A 20,610-nucleotide genomic window follows, 5' to 3' on the forward strand; every position below is an offset into this window, starting at 1 on the left:
TACAGTCCCAGGTAGTCCCGTCTGTCCGCTGCGGCTGTAAACTCGCTCGTTCTCACCAGCAGCCGCTGGGTGTTTCATACTCGAGCGTGTGCAGCTGTTAACAGGAGAACACTTGCCCGGGAAGCCAGCGAGCATGGGACGGAAATAGCTTTTTATACAGTCAAAAACAGATGACTAAGAACTTCACCAAGGAGTCCTTAGTACTTTCCATGAGTAGATCTGTCATAGCTCCTGCCCGGGAGAAGCTCACAGTGAAGGACAGTGACCATCCCAAGGTCATGAAACCACCAAACCACCTGCAAAGAAAGGATCTCAGTTCTGGGGTTCCAGCCAGAGCTCTCCCCACTGACCTTTGTGTCCGGGGAGGGGGTGCCTCAAATGCCAGAGAAGCCAACCCAAGGCATCAGGCGTGTGGAACCTACACCCCCACTCCATCCTTAAGTTCAGACACAGCCCTGGTTTAAAAGGTGAACGTCGAGCAGGGACTTTCACTCAGAGCCCATTTCTTTTTTTTTTTCTTTTTTTTATCCTCACCCGAGGATATTTTTCCATTTTTTGTACAGATAGAGTGGGAGGGAGAGAGAGGAAGAGAGAAACATTGACGTGAAGGGACACATCGAGTGGCTGCCACCCGCACGACCAACCAGGGCCGGGGACAAACCGCAACCGAGGTACGTGCCCTTAGCGGGAACCGAACCCGGGTCTCTCCGGACCGCAGGCCGACGCTCTAACCGCTGAGCCAAACTGGCCAGGGCTCAGAGCCCATTTCAAAAGGCCTCCTGGGGCAGACACAGCCTGTTCCCTCCTATCTCTGCACCCAGAGGAAGAGTCACAGGCCAGGAATGCACCTCTCTCGGGGCAAAACGCTTTTATTTAAAACAAACAAAAATTTTAAAGATTTTTAGAGAGGAAGGGCGAGGGAGAGATAGAAACATGGATGAGAAAGAACATCAATTGGCCGCCTCCTGCATGCCCCTCACTGGGGATCGGGCCCACAACCTGGGCATGTGCTGACGGGGAATCGAACGGTGACCTCTTGGTGCATGGGTCGACGCTCAGCCACTGAGCCACACCGGCCAGGCAGGGCAAAACTCCTTTAGCCATTGGTTTGTAAGCTGAATTAGCAACTAGTCTTTGATTGAGCAAGATGCTTCGCTGCTCCAGGGAGCTGCCACAAAGCCCGAGCAAGCCTCCCACGGAAAGCTGGCGGCGGCAGTGCGAGCCCAGGGAACGTGCCTGGACGGAGGAGGACGCCTGCGGCCGGAGCGTGGAGCACAGGACGAGAGAGAGAAAGAAACTGTTCCCAAATAACTAATCTTCAAGAAGAACTATAGGCTGCTAAGACATACAGCACTACTTACCAGGCACTAGGCTAAGCACTTAGCATTATTTAACAAAACAAACACTCAAAAACAGAGAGGTTGAATTATTGGCCAAGGTCACACAGCTTCAGCTGGGGCAGAGAAAGGATTTAAAACCAAGCAGTCTAGTCCTGACCAGTTTGGCCTGTGGACCGAAAGGTCACAGGTTCAATTCTGGTCAAGGCATGTACCTGGGCTATAGGTTTGATCCAGGCCCTGGTCAAGGTTGTGCAGGAGACAATATAAACTCTCTCTCCCTCCCTCCTTTTCATTCTATCTAGTCAATGGGGGATAAAGTATATCCTTGGGTGAGGATTAACGACGACAACAACAAAAAATAGATCAAATAAAATAAAACCTACAACAAGCCCCCATAAGACTGTCAGCCTATTTCTCAAAAGAAACTTTGCAGACCAGGAGGGAGTGGCAAGAAATATTTAAAGTGATGAAAAGCAAGAACCTACAACCAAGATTACTCTGTCCTGCAAAGCTGTCATTTAGAATTGATGGCCATATAAAGAGTTTCCCAGACAAGAAAAAGCTAAAGGAGTTCATCACCACCAAACCAGTATTATATGGAATGTTTATGGGTCTTTTTGAAGAAGATAGAAAAATATGAACAATAAAATGGCGATAAATACATATCTATCAACAATTGAATCTACAAACAAAATGAGCAAGCAGAACAGAAACAGACTAATAGATACTGAGAACTTTTTGTTGGTTGCCAAATGGGCAGGGGCTGGAGGTTGGGTGAAAAAGATGAAGGGATTAAGAAGTGCAAATTGGTTGTTAGACTGATGAAGCTCAAAGGGAAGGGGGGAGGTTGGGGTGGGAAGAGAGAAACCAAAAAACTTATATGCATATATGCATAACCAACAGACACAGACAATAGTGTGGGGAAGGCAGGAGGGGGGCGGGGATGAGGAGGAGGTGTCGGGGGGAGGGAGAGGGACATCTGCAATACACTTAACAGTAAAGGTAAGTTAAAATAAAAAAATTTAACAAGAAAACCTAGCAGTCTAGCTCCAGACTGCGCTCTTACATAGATTAGAACCACTCTGGCTGGTTTGGCTCAGTGGTTAGAGTGTTGGCCCTTGGACCGAAGAGTTGTGGGTTCAATTCTGGTCAAGGGCTCCTACCTTGGTTGCAGTTCGATCCCCATCCTTGGTTGGGGCATGCAGAAGGCAGCCAGTTGATGTGTCTCTCACATCTCTCTCTCTCTCTCTCTCTCTCTCTCTCTCTCTCTCTCTCGTCATTCCTGCCCTCCCTCACTCCCACTCTATCTGGAAAAAAAAAAAAAATCAATGGAAAAATATCCTCAGGTGAAGATTAAAAAAAAAAGATTAGAGTCAATCCACACCCCTCAAAGGCAGTCTTCAAGTCTGATAAGTGTATGGCTTAAGTTTTATACAAACAATTCCGGGTGGAGTGGTTTGCTGTCATTTGGTGCGGAGTTGTGGTAGGGTGGGAGGTGGTCAGTTCTCTGGGTTTAGAGGAGGATGAAGATGATAAAGAGGACAGTGAGGAAGACTCGGGATGATGGGGACCTGCGGGGCATGGGCCAGATGAACCACTATGATGAGTCACCTGATGATGGCCAGGTCAGGAGGTGGGCGTGGGAAGCAATGACCAGGACAGGACCAGGACCAGTGGATGATCCCGCAGACGAGGCAGGGTGGGCTCAGGGAGATGCCAGGCCAGCCCAAACTACCCAGTGCCCCAAACACCGTCAGGCACCTCAGCTCCGCCAGGGCCTGGTCTCCTTGGCCCTCCCAGGCCATCCGTCTGCCCTCAACTCTCCAGGGCCCGAGCCCAGCCTACCCTTCTGGCCAGAACCTCTCACCCTTTAGTTGTCAGGCGTAGTCTCTTTCTGGCTCTCCTTAATACAAATACAGGACTAATTTTTTTTTTAATTCTGAGGAAAATCCCCAAGGAACTAGAGCAAATGTACTATGGCCAGAAGTCAGTACTGCAGGCGCCCTGGGGCGCAGGGACCCACGGCCACCAGAGTGCAGGCTCCTGCCGCGAGGGCTGATAATCACAATGTGGGGGGGTACCCACTTCACAGACTTGATGTGTCAGTGTCACAAAACAGCACGGATGGTCCCGTCGGGACTGCAGACAGAAGCGCTGACCAGCAAGGGCCCCCCAGGCAGCTTAGAGCCACGTGTCCCTGGGGCAAGACAGCGGTGGTGCAGAGGGGCACACTCCTGGCAGGCGGGCACGGCCGGAGCCCAGCAGTGCCAGTGGACCCAGGGGACATGAGTCACACAAAAGCTGGTGACACAGCAGGCGGAGGGAGGTTAAAGGGTGCCAGGCCATCACCTGGAAGGCTGGACTGTCGGGACTGCGGCAGACCAGAGAACAGCAGCTCATCGCCCGCCTTGTCCTGGGCCCCCTCATCAGAAAGAGCATCATGGGAAAACCCATTCTGCCAGGAGTAAATGGGCCAGTGGCCGCTGTTGGCACCTGCTGTTTCTTCAGCTAGTGGAGGTTCCTCCAGAAAAGTGGCCGCCGAGGTCTGGGCGCCCGGAGTCTGCGTCGTGGAGCCTCACTGCAAACCCCCTCGGACGGATGCTGGGACAGACCCTCCGAAGGAACACTTCTTCGAGGGATCTAGACGGTAGTCAAAGCGCCACGTGTGAGGTTTTCAAGGAGCCCCTGCACTACCTGTAAACCCTTATACTTGCAACACACCGACACTCATCCCAGCACTCTCCCCACTAACACGGATTTTCAACTCCTGCTTGCTGGGCAGGCTCACCTTCTTGTCCTTGGCAGCTATTTGTTGAGGATCTGATGGGATCGCCTGCAACCCTTTATTGTCCTCACGTACTTGTAAAGTAAGAGCACGTGTCCTGAAGATGGTGTGTAGGCATGGCTACCGCCGTCCCTCTGGGTAACTCCGGGCTCAAGGAATTTAGGATCAGTTGCAACTTGTCTCCTCAGAAAGAGGCTCCCAGCCTAGCGGGCGGCTGCCAGCCCAGTGCAGCTGGACGCGGGCGAGCACCGCGTGTGGACCGGCACGCCGGCCTCTGGCCTCGGCTTCCTGAGGCCACTGCCCTCTAGCAAGGGCAGAGAGGACAACTGGCACGCAGGGCGCCCAGCAGAGTGTGGTGGCCTCGCTGGAGCAGTTGCTGGGCTGTGAGCTCCAGGAGGGCAGGGATCCTGTTTTGATTCCCGGTGTGTACCGTGCTCCTGGTACAGTGCCTGGCACACACTGTGTGCTCGACAAACACCAAAACTAACAAAACCAAACCCCGAATGAGTCCATGCCGGCTCAGTAGGTACTGACAGCACCTTTGCACTAAGTGTTCTTCATTGATGAGGCCTGTGCCCTTCAGCCCCAGGCTGGCGGCCCCCAGCAGCTCGTTTATTTAGGAGAAAGGGGGCCTGGTAAGAACCTTGTTAACGGTCAGGCCTACGCCATGCCATCCTCAGGAAGCTGGACCCAAGGCTGCAGGCCCTTGTGCTCCCACAGGGCCACAGAAAAGAGCAAAAACCACGACGACGCCCGGTCCATACTGGCTCGCTGTGCGGGGTGGCCTAGTCCAGCTGCAGGCCGTGGGCCGCCAACAGAGGGTGCTGCTCCTTCTCAGCCTTTGTTACTTCAGAGCTGAGCAGAGCTGCCCCAGGCCTTTCTTCTCCCTTCCGTCTCCTCCAGCCTTTGCCCAGCTCTGAACTCCAGGCTCCCCTGACCGGGATGGGGCCTGTGCTCAAAGGCGGCCCTCAGCTCGGAACCTCAGCCCCCACCCAGTCAAAGCTGAATCGGCAGATGCAGCTGAGACAGGATCCCTCCAGACTCATCCCAACGCCAGGCGTGAGGAGCACAGGGCTGGAGGATATCATCTTCATTGGGAAAGTGGCCTCTCTCGCTTCCTATTTGCCGCCAAGACAAACGGCCACAAATTTAGTGGCTTCGGATGACTCTCCAGGCCTCCCATTTCTGTGGTCCTCGGTCTGCGCCCAGTGGCTCTGCTGGGCCCTCTCTGGGGCCTCAGGGGCCAGTTCGTTTCCTCCCCGTTTTCCACGTGGGCCCTGCGCCTGCAAGAGCGCCAGCGCCCGGCCCCCAGCTTCAGCTCTGGCTTCTGCTTCCAGCTCCTGTGATTGCATCGGGCCCTCGGTAACCAGCATGATCGATTTTATTTATTAAAAACATTTTATTTTGCCCTGGCCGGTTTGGCTCAGTGGTTAGAGCGTTGGCCTGTGGTCCAGAGAGACCTGGGTTTGGTTCCTGCTAAGGGCACGTACCTCGGTTGCAGTTTGTCCCCAGCCCTGGTCGGTCGTGCGGGTGGCAGCCACTCGATGTGTCCCTTCACGTCGGTGTTTCTCTCTCTCTCCCTCCCATTCTATCTGAACAAAATATTGGAAAAATGTCCTCGGGTGAGGGTAAAAAAAAAGAATTAAAAAAAATTTTTTTTTCTTTATTGATTTCAGAGAGAGAGGGAGAGAGAGATAGGAACATCGATTGATAGCCTCCTGCATGCCCCCCACTGGGGTTTGGGCCCACAACCTGGGCATGTGCCCTGACCAGGAATCAAACCAGCGGCCTCTTGGTGCATGGGCTGATGCTCAACCAGTGAGTCACACCAGTTAGGCAGCAACATGATCTATTTTAAAGTCAGCTGATTAGTAACCTTAGTTTTATCTTCCAAGTCCCTCTTGCCAAGTGTTGTAACATAACCTCAGGCATGACACTAGGGCCACCAGGTCCAAATCAAGACTGGTTACCTCAGGAGGGTAGTCCCCAGTGCTGCTTTACTGTGCATTGTATCGGTCACCTCTGTCAAGCTTCACCTGCTACAGCCCGTTTGCTTCTTCCTCCCTGGCTCTTAGTTTCACTCATTAGCCACCGCCCACCACCCACCCTGCTATACAGTGTCTCTCAACACATCTTAGTTCCCTCCCACCCCAGGAGAGCATTTATCTGAGGGTGCACATGATTCCGCAGAGAGCCCATCCCCTTCACACCATCCTTAGCCGCCCTGTTCCTTGGGAAGGATCACAGGGAACACGGCTAACAACACGGCAACCCATGCCTGCTATTTCATGTCACCCCTCACTCTTCCTCAGCTCCTGCCTGGACTCGGGCTGTGACCTACAGGCCAGGCACCCCGGCAGTGTGGCCTCACCCCAGCTTCACTGGAGCTAGCAGCTCAGCCCAGCCTCCTGGCCTTCTGGGGTCTTTTGTCACCAGCAGGACTGCACACTGTTCCAATTCCAGACTCATACTGGAGTGGTCAGATCTTCAAACAAATCCAGAACTGCCAACAGCCTGTCACTAGCTGGTTCACAAGTCAAATCTAATCTGTTCTCATGAAGGGTCTCCAGAGAGAGCTATGACAAGGCCACACCAATGACCTGAAAAGGCTGATTTAGGAGACATTCTCTTAACATGTTGTTTGTTTTTCATGCTTAAATACCAACCCTTACCAGTCGCCTTTGACTCCCAAAGGAATTTTGATTGTTTCTAAAAAGTCCATCCTTAATATGGGCAGATCCTGCCACGTGACAACAGTTAAAGACTATACTCCACAATCATAATGGGTGATTTTAACACCCCACTGACCCCACTGGATATGTCTTCTAGACAAATATTTGACAAAGGTGGCAAGAGCATACAGTGGAGTCAAGACAGCCTCTTTAATAAATGGTGTTGGGAAAATTGGACAGCTACATGCAAAAAAATGAAACTAGACTATCAACTTACACCATACACAAGAATAAACTCAAAATGGATAAAAGACTTAAATGTGACTCATGAATCCATAAAAATCCTAGGAGAAAATGTAGGCAACAGAATTTCAGACATCATATGCAGCAGAATTTTCACTGATACATCACCTAAGGCAACAGAAACAAAGGAGAAAATGGACACATGGGACTACATCAAACTCAAAAGCTTCTCACAGCAAAAGAAGCAAGCATCAGAATGGAAAGGGAACCCACCATATGGGAGAGCATCATTGCCAATTATATAGCAGATAAGGGGTTAATTTCAAAGTAGAGTACTTATACAACTCAACAAAAGAAAGATAAATAATCCAATTAAAATGGGCAGAGGATGCCCTGGCCAGTTTTGCTCAGCGGTTAGAGCGTCAGCCTGTGGTCCAGAGAGACCCGGGTTTGGTTCCGCTAAGGGCACGTACCTCGGTTGCAGTTTGTCCCCGGCCCTGGTTGGGTCATGTGAGTGGTGGCCGCTCGATGTGTCCCTTTCACGTCGATGTTTCTCTCTTTCTCCCTCCCACTCTATCTGAACAAAATATGGAAAAGTGTCCTCAGGTGAGGATTAAAAAAAAAGGGCAGAGGACTTAAATAGACACCTCTCCAAACAGGACATACAAATGGCCAAGGGACATATGAAAAAATGCTCAATGTCACTAATTGCCAGAGAGATACAACTTAAAACTGTGAGGGCCCAGCCAATGTGGCTCACTGGTTGAGTGTCGACCCATGCACCAAGAGGTCCCGGGTTCAATTCCCAGTCAGGGCACATGCCCAGGTTGTGGGCCAAATGCTCAGTTGGGGTCATGCAGAAGGCGGCCAATGTTCTCTCTCATCAATGTTCCTATCTCTCCTTCCCTCTTCCTTCCTCTCTAAAAAAAAAAAAATCAGTAAAGAAAAAATAAAATAAATAAATAAATAAAACAACTATGAGGTATCACCTCACACCTGTCAGAATGGCCGCCATCAACAAATCATCAAACAAGTGCTGGTGAGGGTGTGGAGAAAAGGGGACTCTAGTACACTGCTGGTGGGAATGCAGACTGGTGCAGCCACTATGGAAAACACTATGGTGTTTCCTCAAAAAAATTAGAAATTGAACTGTCATTTGACCCAGTGATCCCACTTCTAGGAATATACCCTAAGAAGCCTGAAACACCAATCAGAAAGAATATATGTATCCTTATATTCATAGCAGCACTGTTTACAATAGCTAAGATCTGGAAACAGCCCAAGTGCCCCTCAGTAGGTGAGTGGATTAAAAAGCTGCGTTACATATACACAATGGAGTACTATGCAGCTGTAAGAAAGATCCCTTATCCTTTGAGACGACACGGAGGGACCTGGAGTGTATTATGCTAAGCGAAATAATCCAGTCAGAGAAAGACAAGTATCACATGAACTCACTTATTTGTGTAATATAATGAACAAAATAAGGTGATGAACAAAATAGACCCAGAGACATTTAAGTAGGGTGCAGACTGACAACCCTCAGAGGAGGGGGGCGGAGAGAGGAAAGAGATAAACCACAGAACTTATATGCATGTACGCATAACCAATGGACAGACAACAATACGTGTGTGTGTGGGGGAGGAGCGTGCCAATGGGGGAAAAAGGAGAAACATCTGTAACAAAATTAATTAAATAGAATAAGAAAAAAAAGACTATACTCCAGGCTCCTGAGAGGACACGCAAGAGTCATCCCTGAAAAGTGCTGAAGGTTAAAACTTGGTAGCACGATTGCCCTAAAGGGGCTTATTTGAAGGACAGCAGTCAGTAGCACGTGAGAAGTTGGTTTGTTCAAACAGCACACGCACTGCGTCTGGTGCTGCCCGACAGCCTTCTCTGAGCCGGCGCGGGACGCCTTCCCGCCGGGCCTCGCCTCTGAAGCTCTGGCCACCCTGGAGGGCGCTTAGTGCGGAGCACCCCAGGACACAGCTCAAAGCACACCCCACCAGTGTGGGAACTGCTGGGATCTGGAAATCCCTGAAATTAACTCCGCAAACGTCTGTTTTCTTTAAACTCCAACTTGTCTCTACTAAAGCAGAAACCAGGTGAAACAAATTCCACACGCACCGCTTCACACGCACTATCGGCGACACCCTTTCACCGAACCCCTGCAGGGCTGCGGCCGACGCACCCAGGGCTCCCTTCTCCACTCCCCTCTCGAGTGGAAAACAATCGCGCCAGCACGGCAGCCAAATGGAAACACAGGAGGCTGTTTGTTCCCAGTTACCTGGAAGGAAACGCTCCTGAAGCCGGTGACCTCAAGAGGCGAGCCCTTAAACATGAACGTGGGCTGCGTGTTGGCACTGGATGTGTATTTTCTCCTTGAACCCTTGCAGACTGCAAGGGTGGCACTACCCTCAATTTACAGTTAAGAGAATTGTGTAAGATTTTTAAGCATCGAATGTAAATCAGGGTTTAAGGCCAGCTCGCCCTCCCCTGCCCTTCAGAGGAAGGATCAGGGACAGTCTATGGAACCTTCCAGCAGACTCTGCTCCGCCGGGGCAGTGGGCGCAGGAGGCACCTGCAGTGACGGGCCGCCTGCACACCTGGACTCTGTGGAGACAAAAACCAGCCTTTCTTATCTCACCACAAATGGCAAAATCACCAAGAAAGGGCGACAGAGCTTAAGTTACAGGTCTCTGTAACATGGCAGATGGCTGAGTGCCTGTCGGTCCCAAGTGGGACAGATTGAACTACATTAGAACTTGTCACCTTCCACCCACTGACAAGATCAAAATGAAACGGAGTTCATTGCGAAAGTTCCAGGTATAACCCAGCTTGGAAATCTACGGAAACTAATCCACACTTTTCCTTGAGCAAGGAATATGACATACTCGTTGAGTTTTAAATACTAGCTAGTCAACCGACAGCTGATTCCCCACCCACCAATCACAGTGCTAGGCTCTTCCCGAGGCCGAGGCGCTGTCTTTAGCCCCTTGTTATCCAAACTGTGATCTATGAGGGGCAGGTAAGCAGCGTTTAGGAGGAGGCTGGATACAGAATCCCTCGTGGGAGTCAGAGGCTGCAAGTAAGACCCAGTGAAGGTCTGGGGAAGACCCGTGAGGTAGCAGAGATGAGCTCAAACTGTTCAGAACTCACAGACCCGGCTCCTTCCCACCCTCTCCTCGCGGCCCCTTGGCCACAACTGTCGTCACCGTAACATGCCACCACTGGTCTCAGAGCCTGTTCTAAGATCTCGGAGATCTTGCTTTAAGATCTTGGAGAGAGAGGCTACGTCTTTTCATCTCTATCCTCAGAGATCTGGCAAATCATTACCTGGCACACAGCAGGCCCGTGATAAACAGTTGTTCAACTCCCCTAATTTTAATAGAAAACAGAAACAGAAAAAGTTGGGTCGGTCAACTATGGTCAGCAGCAGCCAGGCTGAGCTGTGCCCAAACTTCTGAACCAAGGAGGCACAGCCATGGTTTAGTGATGTATGGGGATCCCCACTTTTCTCCCCACACCCACTGCCTGACTTTGGATACAATTCTTGTTTCATGCTCTGAGAACAAGCTTGCTTTTATCTAAGCTCATTAAGACAAATTTGACCCATGTTATACTTTAAAACACACAATAGAAATTTAATCGTATATTTAATAATATGAATTTCCCATAAGACAAAGTTGCCAGTTGCCAAGGACCTGACCATTCACACTGGCAACCCAGTGATGTCCTGGCTGCAGCCCATGACAGTAGTGTCACAGCAGTTGTATCCTGTTTCACTCTCAAGAGACAGGCTAGAGGAGAAAGCCACACCCTGGAAAACGCTTGCTCTATTAACAACTCCGAGAATCATTTTCTTCCGTTGAGAAGACGTCTGAAACGAAAACCTTTCATAACTAAGATCTTAGTGACAGCTCCAGATGGGGCTGGGTGCCACTACCAAAGTGTGGAGGCCGCCACAGGGACACCCAGTCTCACCTGCCAGGTGGGGGCCAGTCCACCCAGCAAATTCTTGCTTCCTCCACCCATTCCTGAGCCACGCCTGTGGGGTGGGTTCCCATTCCTCCTGACTTGCATCAACACAAAGGTAACTTCAAAAACATCAGCTTTGTGCCCTGGCCAATTTTGCTCAGCGGTTAGAGCATCGGAAAGACCCGGGTTCGGTTCCCGCTAAGGGCACATATCTTGGTTGCAGTTTGTCCCCGGCCCTGGTTGGGTTGTGAGGGTGGCAGCCACTCGATGTGTACCTTTCACATCGATGTTTCTCTCTCTCTCTCCCTCCCACTCTATCTGAACAAAAAATGAAAAAAAAAAAAAAAATCAGCTTTGTCTTTATAAAAGGAAAATGAAAAAAAATGGGCTTTAAAAAAACCCAGTGATTAGCCCTCGCCAGTTTGTTCAGTGGTTAGAGCGCCGGCCTGCGGACCAGAGTTCCAGGTTCGGTTCCCGCTAAGGGCATGTGTCTAGGTTGCGGTTTGTCCCCGGCCCAGTCAGGGTCGTGTGGGTGGCAGCCGCTCGATGTCTCTCTCTCACATCTATGTGTCTCTCTCTCTCACCCTCCCTTCTCTCCCTCCTGCTCTATCTGAAGATAAATGCAAAAAAGTCCTTGTGTGAGGTTAAAAAATAAAAAACCCAGCGATCATACAGTAAGCACAACTTTTCAGCAGAAGAGAAAGCACCTCACATTACGACAGAATCGTAACCAGCTCCCAAGAGGAGCTATTTCATGACAGCAAAGAATGCCAAAATAACACTCTTCCGTTTGGTTGGAAATTGTGAATAAGTTCCATGTCTCATATTTTACAATTTATATTTTTTATTAGAGTCCACAATCTGCTAAATAAAAGCAGTAACAAGATATTTCACAAACTATCATACAATTTAAATCTTAGGAATTTAATTTCATTAAAAAATTAGGTGCATATTCATACTGGGTAACCTAAAAATGCTGTTTCATCTATGGTCTAAAATACTTTTCATTAAGAGATTTAGCCCCAGCACTATAATCCCATCACTACTTTTTCTTTTTTACATGTTTTACAATAAACAGTTTGTGTTCTTAATAAAAAAGATCCACACACTAATTCAGCATGTAAAAAATAACTTTACAAAAAACTCAAGATAACCTTTCAAATTCGCTTTTATTTTATTTCCTCTTCACACACACACTTCTCCACACACGTTTTGCAGCTGTAAAGTCACTGCATGTTGGTCAGGTACCATTTCACCCCTAAATCTTGGCTGGCATCAAAATATGACAGTTAACCAGTGTTAAATCTATAAAATATTTACATGGCACAGCACATTAAGCTTTAGACACCTGGCAATTAAACCACATAAAAAAATAGGACAAGACCCCATGTTCAGAAGCAGGTGTTCAGTCCCCGTCTGGTGACTAGCAATGGTTCCAAAGGCAGCAGAGGCACAGGCAGTTACTTCAGAGGACACCGAACACTACGACCTGGAAGCACATTACAATGTTACCGCAGTGTCATGTACCACCCCACCTCTCTCAGGTGGTCTCGTAATTCTAGAATGTCAGGTCCAGCTGATACAAAATGAAGACAGACAACACAACATTTACTCTGTGAACATATTCTAACTCCAACTATGCACGCATTGTGATTTTAAACACAACTCGTCCTAAAAACTTGTCACGATCATCATGGTTTTTCAGGTTGGGTGATCCAACAATCTTGCACTCGACTGTTACTTCTTTTGGGGTACTGCTAGCACCAAAGCTGAGCTGGACAGCAACTAACGGCTGTAGATAGCTCACCTGGTAAATAAAAAATATATATATTAATTAAAAGTCAAAGTAACCTTATCTACGCTTCATCAAGAGTTGGCTTATTCTGTAAAATATTTTTACTTTTTTTTTTTTTTATTTTAAAAATCCTCACTTGAGGATATTGTTTTCATTTATCTTCAGGAGGGGGGGTGAGGAAGAGAAATGGCTATTCTGTAAAACCAACAAGATTTTGAAATCTATTAATTAGATCTATTATTTTCCATTCTCTACCTTTTTTCTCCTTGAAACTGGATATTCATTTATTTTCACTTAATTTTTGTTGATAAAAGTGTTTATGGCTAGCCCTGGCCGGTTTGGCTCAGCGGTTAGAGCGTCGGCCTGCGGTCCAGAGAGACCCGGGTTTGGTTCCCGCTGAGGGCACGTGCCTCAGTTGCAGTTTGTCCCTGGCCCTAGTTGGGTCGTGCAGGAGGCAGCCACTCGATGTGTCCTTTTCATGTTGATGTTTCTCCCCCACCCCCCACTCTATCTGAACAAAAAATGGAATGTCCTCGGGTGATAAAAAAAAAAAAAGTGTTTATGGCTATGAGTTTTCCTGAGTACTGCTTTAAATGTATCCCATAGGTTGTGATTATGTTGTGTTTGACTATCAGTATTTTTAATATATTTTACTATCTAGGTTTGAATTTCCCCCTTCACTTAAGAGTTGTTTAATAAAAGTTTTGACTCCTTCCCTCTTTTGAGAAGGACCCTTTTATTTTAATAATTTCTAGTTTTATTGCATTGTGATCAGAAAGTATCATCTGTAGTATATTTCTACTTTATGAAACTTTAGGATGTATGTATGTGTGTGTGTTAATCCTCACCTGAAAATATTTTTCCATTGATTTTTAGATAGAGTGGAAGGGATGGAGGGAAGGAGAAACACTGATTGGCTGCCTCGCGCACGACCCTGACAGGTTGGGGATCAAATTTGTGACCTGAGCCAAACTGGCCAGGGCTAGGATGTATTTTTTTAATCCTCACCTGAGGATATTTTCCATTTACCTTTAGACAGAAAGGGAGGGAGAGAAGGAGTGAGAGAGAGAGACACACACATCAGTCAGCTGCCTCCTGCGTGACCCTGACCAGGGTTGGGAACTGAACTGCAACTGAGGTACGTGCCCTTGACCAGAATCAAACCCATGACTCTTTGGTCCTTGGGCCAATGCTCTAGCTGCTGAGGCAAACTAGCCAGGGCTGGGATGTATTTTTTAATGATAAATTTCTGTGGCTGTTCCAGGTGAGCTTGAGGATATGCATATATAATCTACACATTATTATGTTTGACAAACATGCATAAGATCCACCGCACTGATTAGGTTCCTTAGGTCTCCTCTGTCCCTACTTACGATTGCTGTGTAACACGGCACAGACATACTCAGCTGCTGCACTATCACTGTGGTTTCTAACACGGTTCTCCACTAAAGGGACTAGGGGCTGATTCCAGGGCTGGGACAGGGAAAGCACAGATGAACCTGAAATACCTTGTAGTGCCAGAAAGGAAGGAAGTGCTCAAAGAATCAAAGGGGCATGTCAAAAGGACAAAGAAGCCAGCCTGAATGCTTCCCATCAGCCAAATGTGGGACAATTTTAGGACTACAATAAATGATTGTCACAGATTATAAGAGTCCACGAAAATATAAGGATATACATAATAAATGATAGAGAAGAAAAAGTTCTTCCTTAGAGCAGAATGGCAGCTAGTAAATGGAAAAAGGAGATGAAATTAGAAAAACATTTGGGAACAGTTCTATTATTAACTGATTCATGCAAGAATCAACAAATGCTAAAGCTATGGGAGAAACGGAATTTTACAGACTCTGAAAGGACTAATCAACACGTCCCTCCTGATAGGCTATTCTGAAAAGGATGTAACATTTCTTCTGAGGCATACCTGCCAAAAATGTAGAACCTACATTTAATCATGAACAACATCAAACTCAAATTGAGGAACACAAACAGAACCACCACTTAAGAATGTCTAAATACTTACGTGCAGTTTTTTCCCATAATATGGAAAATATTTTAAGTCTATGTTTCCCTGGGGAGGATAAGCTGATAGAGCTGTTTTGTTTCCACTCTAAAGTAGAAAACAAAAGAAACAATTTTTAGGTCCTAAAAAAGTAAATTTTAAAAGTATATTTATATCACAGCAGTATCAATTATAACAGTACGGGGAAACTACAATGCTGCTCCAACTGCATTCATTACAAGTGTATTTCTGAGAAGAGACTTGCTCATCTTGACTTAAACCCCGATACAAACTATCATGACTCTTACATTTTTTATTACCTCGTATGCCTTTCCATGAAAGTACCTCCCAACTTACTGCCAGATCTACACATGCACCGTCTGTAAAATCTTACTTGTCTTCCAACCACCAAATGCCAGTTCTGTGGCCACTTGGCAGCGGGAATGCACCGGCAGGTTTAGGACGGATGCATTCCTGAAATGAGTCAAGGACTGTGCTTCCGGACCGGAAAGCAATGGCGGCCACACAGAGAATGTAGGGCTCAGGCCTGGGAGGCAGCCAGTCCCAAAGTTTCAGGTGATTAATAACCATGACAACTGTAACCAGAGGGGGACACTATGACGACAATGACAAAAACTATTGGGAACAATTTAGGGTACTCCAAGCAAAAAACCATTCTTAACCAGTTTAAACACCATGTTTCCCTTAAATAAATTTATGAGCACATATAAATCAATTAAAAGTATTCCGATTCTACTAAAATTATATTCCATGTATTTAAAAAACAGATAAACATGATAAATATACAAATCTAATCACCATCTATAAGCCAACTCATTCATGCTATTTACTAGCTAATTCCGGTTTTCTTAGTAAGCAATTTACGAAAATTCTCATGTGACACATTCCAAATAGGCCTAATTTTAATGACTGTAACTTTAACACACACTAGATAACAATTATTAAAACCAGTGGCAAGTTTACTACTAATTAAAATAAAACATTACTAAACTCTTGAATTCTAGATTCGAATATACTAATTTCTATTTTTGAAAGCACATGAAACACTAGAGCTTGTTTCATTAATGTCACACAGCACACGTGTGAGGGGTAGCACGGGGACACAGCACGCAGCAGGGGTGACTCCACAGAAAGGGCAAGTTCCACGACCCAGGTCACAGGTGTGTGGGGAGCGCAGGCGATAAGGCGAAGAGAAACTGCAGAAGCCATTTTTCAATCTCATTCCAACACCCCCTAACACTGTATTCTTAAATTTAAAAGAAAAAGTCTAAAATAGCATTTTATATCAGACAAAGAATCACTTGGATATGAGTGCTTTTCTGCACTGCTTTTGGATAACCCATTTTTCCATAATCTATGAGACTTAACTCACGGAAACACAAATATGTTTCCCAAAATGTAAAAGGTTTCTTTTGGGTTACAGTTTATGGAGCACTTCAGTGTGTACTTCCAACCAGATACCTCACTTAACTGCCAGGCACCCCATTCATTTCGGCCTAACGGCCCTTAAGGGGCAGGCGCACTCATAGAGACGGGACTGAGGCTGCGTTCAGCCCCCCGCACAGGGCTGGCCCCCAGGTGTGGCAGACTCTCCACTGTTCTCTTGGTTTGCACCTCAACCATACTGTTGGGAGGCTTTCACTCAAACTTGCATGCTATACCTTTTGTGAAAATAAATGTTCAGAGACTGTGAAATACTGAAATGAGCGTCTGAGTAATAACGCGTTACTTTAGGGCAAAGCGCATGTCATAGTTGTCGTCTAAGTGTATGAAACAATACCATGTTGGAAACTGTAAGCAACTAAGTACAAGAGCTTATTGACAGCACAAAGTTCCACTGAAAACAAAATAAAGTTTTAAAATTAATATATTTTATTTCTTTTATACAATCATCACCCATAAAATACTTAAAGAATACACACCAAATGTTCTAAACAGTGATTATCTCTGGATAATATTTATCAATTTTTTTCTTTTGCATTTTTCTAAATTTTCTCAAATAAACAATGCATTCTTGAAAGAGGATAAACTACCGAAAGAATGAATGACACGAACAGGTTAAAGGCCACCTGCAAGAGCATGTTCTGTCACCTCTGTGCAGCGATGTTTCCCTCTGCTGTACAAGGACGCAAAAATGCATGGGCACCCCTTGATCACTCCTTTGTGACTAGCCCGGGAGTAAAAATGCTGTACAAACATTTCTTCTAATTTCTAAAACAAAAACATTCCACAACTAAATAAACAAAAAAACTCCAATTGTTTTGATTAGTTTATGGACTTTACACAAAAAAACAATTTGAAATCTGACTCATTAGACCAGGATTTTTCATTAATATTTCCTCCAACTATTCTAGAAACAAAGGATACATACTAGATAAACAAGGAGAAAAACCCATTAAAAACCCTACAGGATGAGTTATATGGAGGATTTTTATAATGGCCAACAGTTTATAAAACTGAAACCTTAGGGTCGATTAAAGCTTTGCCCTTCCAGCCTAAATGCCATGTGTCTTCCCTTCTCGGTGGTGCTGGCTCTACAGCTCCCCATTCCACTTATCCACTCAGGCTGTTCCCAGGGCAAAGCAACAGCTCCCGCACAGGCACACTGCCCAGGAATGAGCACTTCTACGTGGCTGAAGCCTAGCACCATAGCCTAGGAACTTCCTACTGTAAAGACATGCAATCACGGAGGTTCATCAAGTCACACAGCATAGCATCTAACTGTACAGCTTATAGTCACAGTGTTTTCTAGTGTCTTAAGGATGACAGTATATGCTCACTAAATTTTTAAAGGGCTTGTTTATCAAGAAAAGCTTGGCTGTGACTTAGCCTCTGGTTTGAAGTAAGCTTCTGACTTTCTAACCCAGTTTCCTGCTGAGCTGAATAAGACACAAGTGACCCGCCTACGGTCACATACATGCACCTCAACACAGATGAGAAACCAAAAACTCCCGACTTTTTATTGTGCTCATAAGTGAATGAGCGCAGAAAGGAAACTAATAAGAATATTCTAAAGCAAGGGTTCTCAGAGTGTGGGCCCCAGACCAGCAGTATCACCATCACCTGGAAACTTTAGGTAAAAACACACATTTTGGGCCTCCGCCCAGACCAATGGAGTAAGACCTGGGCAGTGGGAATCGACGAGCTCTCCAAGTGGTTCTGGTGCATAATCAAATGTGGGAACCACCAAGCAAGAATTTTCTGCCCAAACAGGAAATCAATCGATTCATGGTGAAAAGGAATTACAATTTTTTTCACAAACAACTTTAGAAGTGATTTCAATGTAACATTTCAAGTAAAACATTTCTGACACACAATTGGGAGTTGGAATGTTAGTATTGTGCACAATGATAAAATGAAATTTAGAACTTAAAAAGTTTCTCCTTAGAACTCTTACCCATATTTACACATTTGTCTTAGATGCACTTGCAGCATGGAGAGAAAACAAAAGAAATCATAATATGAAAACTGCACAGCACTCTTGAATAAAATTAAGTAGGGACAGGAGAAAAGTAATGTCTCTATCATGTTTTATTAAGTCTCAGATGCCACTGATATACACCAATTCATGTGCTATTAAGGAAAAAATATAAGACACCATTTGTTGTAAGCCAACCCCAACTTCAGTGTTAGTCATTTAGCTAGGAAAAAAGTGAACCTCAGAATCAACAAAACGTGGACTATGGAGCTGTAAAGGTAATACGTGTGAAATCAAATACACACGGCAATCAAGTCTCTTTCAATTATCATGAGCAAACAGAGAAGGGCGACCCACAAAGGTTGGTGAAACTTTATTCTTCTAAGAATGGCACTATAAAGGAATTTTAAAATGTGACAGGGAAAGGGGAAAATGAATAAAACTCTAAATTAGACTTTTAAATTATTCAGATACACCAGAGCTCTAACAAAAGTTGGGTTATTTTAAAAATACTAACCTTAGAATTAACAGTGCAGTCTATGCGCGGTCTTCCTAGAGGCCTTAATCCAATTATCTAAGGTAAATAAATACTGGTTAATTAAAACATCACAAATGTATACAACAGAACCTTCGTTGCTGGGGACCAGAAGTACAAGGGTTGAGATGAACAGTAAGTCTGTTGATTGAAACCCAGTTACCTATGCCTTTTATGCTAATTTTATTTTAGAGGATTAAGAATGGACTTTTCAATAATCTTACCAACTAGCTATCTTATTATTGTACTAGGGCAATTCAGGAAATAACTCAGTTACCAAAAAACTCATCAAGACACAGTACTGCACTTGCTACCCTTAAAACAAGAAGCAACCAAACAGATACCTTTAAATTTCATTATTTATATGAAAAAATAATTAATGCAAACATTAAGAACTGCAGAGGCATAATATAAGTAATTATTCTTCAAGAAAAGATGTTAGGTCACAGTTCTCATGTTTCCATAAAGCTTCCAGAGAGCCTGACTACATTCCACGTCTATCTGCTCCATAAAATACACACACTGGGAGAACCTCATTTTAAGACTCTCACAGCACCATTCAGTTCTATAGACTGAGGAACTCCCATGTCTGTAGTTGACATAACTCTGTATGAATAACAGATATTTATCCAACTATTTTGTGAGATTTTGAATTTATATGCATTTTACATGTGAATGCCTGTAAAATGTAAATATTCCTTGCAGAAGACAAGTATTACAGCAACCTAAATAATAATATAAGCAGCAATAACTACCCTTGCCCATGTAATGACTTGGGAACACACTACACTAGGATTAAGTTCCCTGCTCCACCAGGCATGCACATCTCGTTGCTGATCCCTGTGCGCCTGATGTCTTCCTGCCATGCTCTGCAAAGCCACGCCCCATCAGCAAGTAGAATCTCAGACCCTCATCATTCAAAGAGGACATATGGAGAGAGAAAATAAACTCAGAAGGGTGGTCCAGTGGAAGAAGGAACTGAACATTCTCTTGGCTTTATATTGGGAATAGGTCTTCCAGGGATCTTAATTGTCCTGAAGACACTCCTAGGAGGTTGGGATTATAAAGGGCATCCTGTTAAAGAAAAAAAAGTAACTGATCTTACAAGCTATATCTTCTAGTTTCACAATACTTTATTAACCTTAATTCTTAACAAAGTCTTGCTGCAACATCCCTCAATCATTTATTAGCACCTACTATGTGTCAGGCAGTTTCAGAACAATCTCTAGAGTGCTGTGGGATAAACAGGAAACTGTCGTCCACTGGGGGAGGCTGAAAGGGTGTCAGCATGGGCATTTTAGGATCTAGCTGGCTCTACCTACAGGGAAATTCCTTATTTAGCAGTGCCAACTTCTGAAGATTCAAGCAGTACTGTTATTAAGGATGGCAGCAATTTGCTTATTGGATAACTTTAGGGATATGTGAATTCAGTGACCTTGAGAGGTCTATACCTTGCAGGCCTCAACAGGATAAATGCACCAGAACACAACTCCAAAGTACAACATTTAGGGAGGGGAGGTGGCTTCCTTTGTACCATGATGGCAAGTTACCATCACTCACACAGGGAGAGAACATTAGCTTCTTAATTCCCTAATGGCTACACAATTCAGGTCCCTCTTCTGCACAGCACAGTAAAATGTTGCTAACTGGCTACAACTGAGCTCATTATAATGCAACTTTAGTTGTATTTCTACTATTTAATTACATGTATATGTATAGTATAAAATTATACTTTCCTACTAAAAATAAGTCAAAACTTCATATATTCCCCAGGAGATTTTAAATTGCACCACAGGATTCAAAGACGAGCACTGCACATTAACAAAACCA

General features: G+C 45.4%; 1 protein-coding gene across 2 annotated transcripts in view; it reads right to left on the minus strand.

Moving 5' to 3' along the window:
• Nucleotides 1–11,873: 11,873 nt before the first annotated feature.
• The window catches only part of ATP1B3 (ATPase Na+/K+ transporting subunit beta 3), a 43,237-nt gene continuing 34,500 nt past the window's right edge, over nucleotides 11,874–20,610 (minus strand). For both annotated transcript variants that reach the window (XM_036266481.1, XM_036266482.1), the window contains 3 exons: nucleotides 18,763–18,819; nucleotides 14,828–14,914; nucleotides 11,874–12,822 (listed from right to left, as the gene is read on the minus strand). In XM_036266481.1, coding sequence (XP_036122374.1) covers nucleotides 12,652–12,822; nucleotides 14,828–14,914; nucleotides 18,763–18,819 — 315 coding nt within the window. In that variant the 3' untranslated portion in view covers nucleotides 11,874–12,651. The remainder of the gene's footprint in view (nucleotides 12,823–14,827; nucleotides 14,915–18,762; nucleotides 18,820–20,610) is intronic.

Source organism: Molossus molossus, unplaced genomic scaffold, assembly GCF_014108415.1.
Source record: "Molossus molossus isolate mMolMol1 unplaced genomic scaffold, mMolMol1.p scaffold_m16_p_18, whole genome shotgun sequence".
Classification (NCBI taxonomy): Eukaryota; Metazoa; Chordata; class Mammalia; order Chiroptera; family Molossidae; genus Molossus; species Molossus molossus.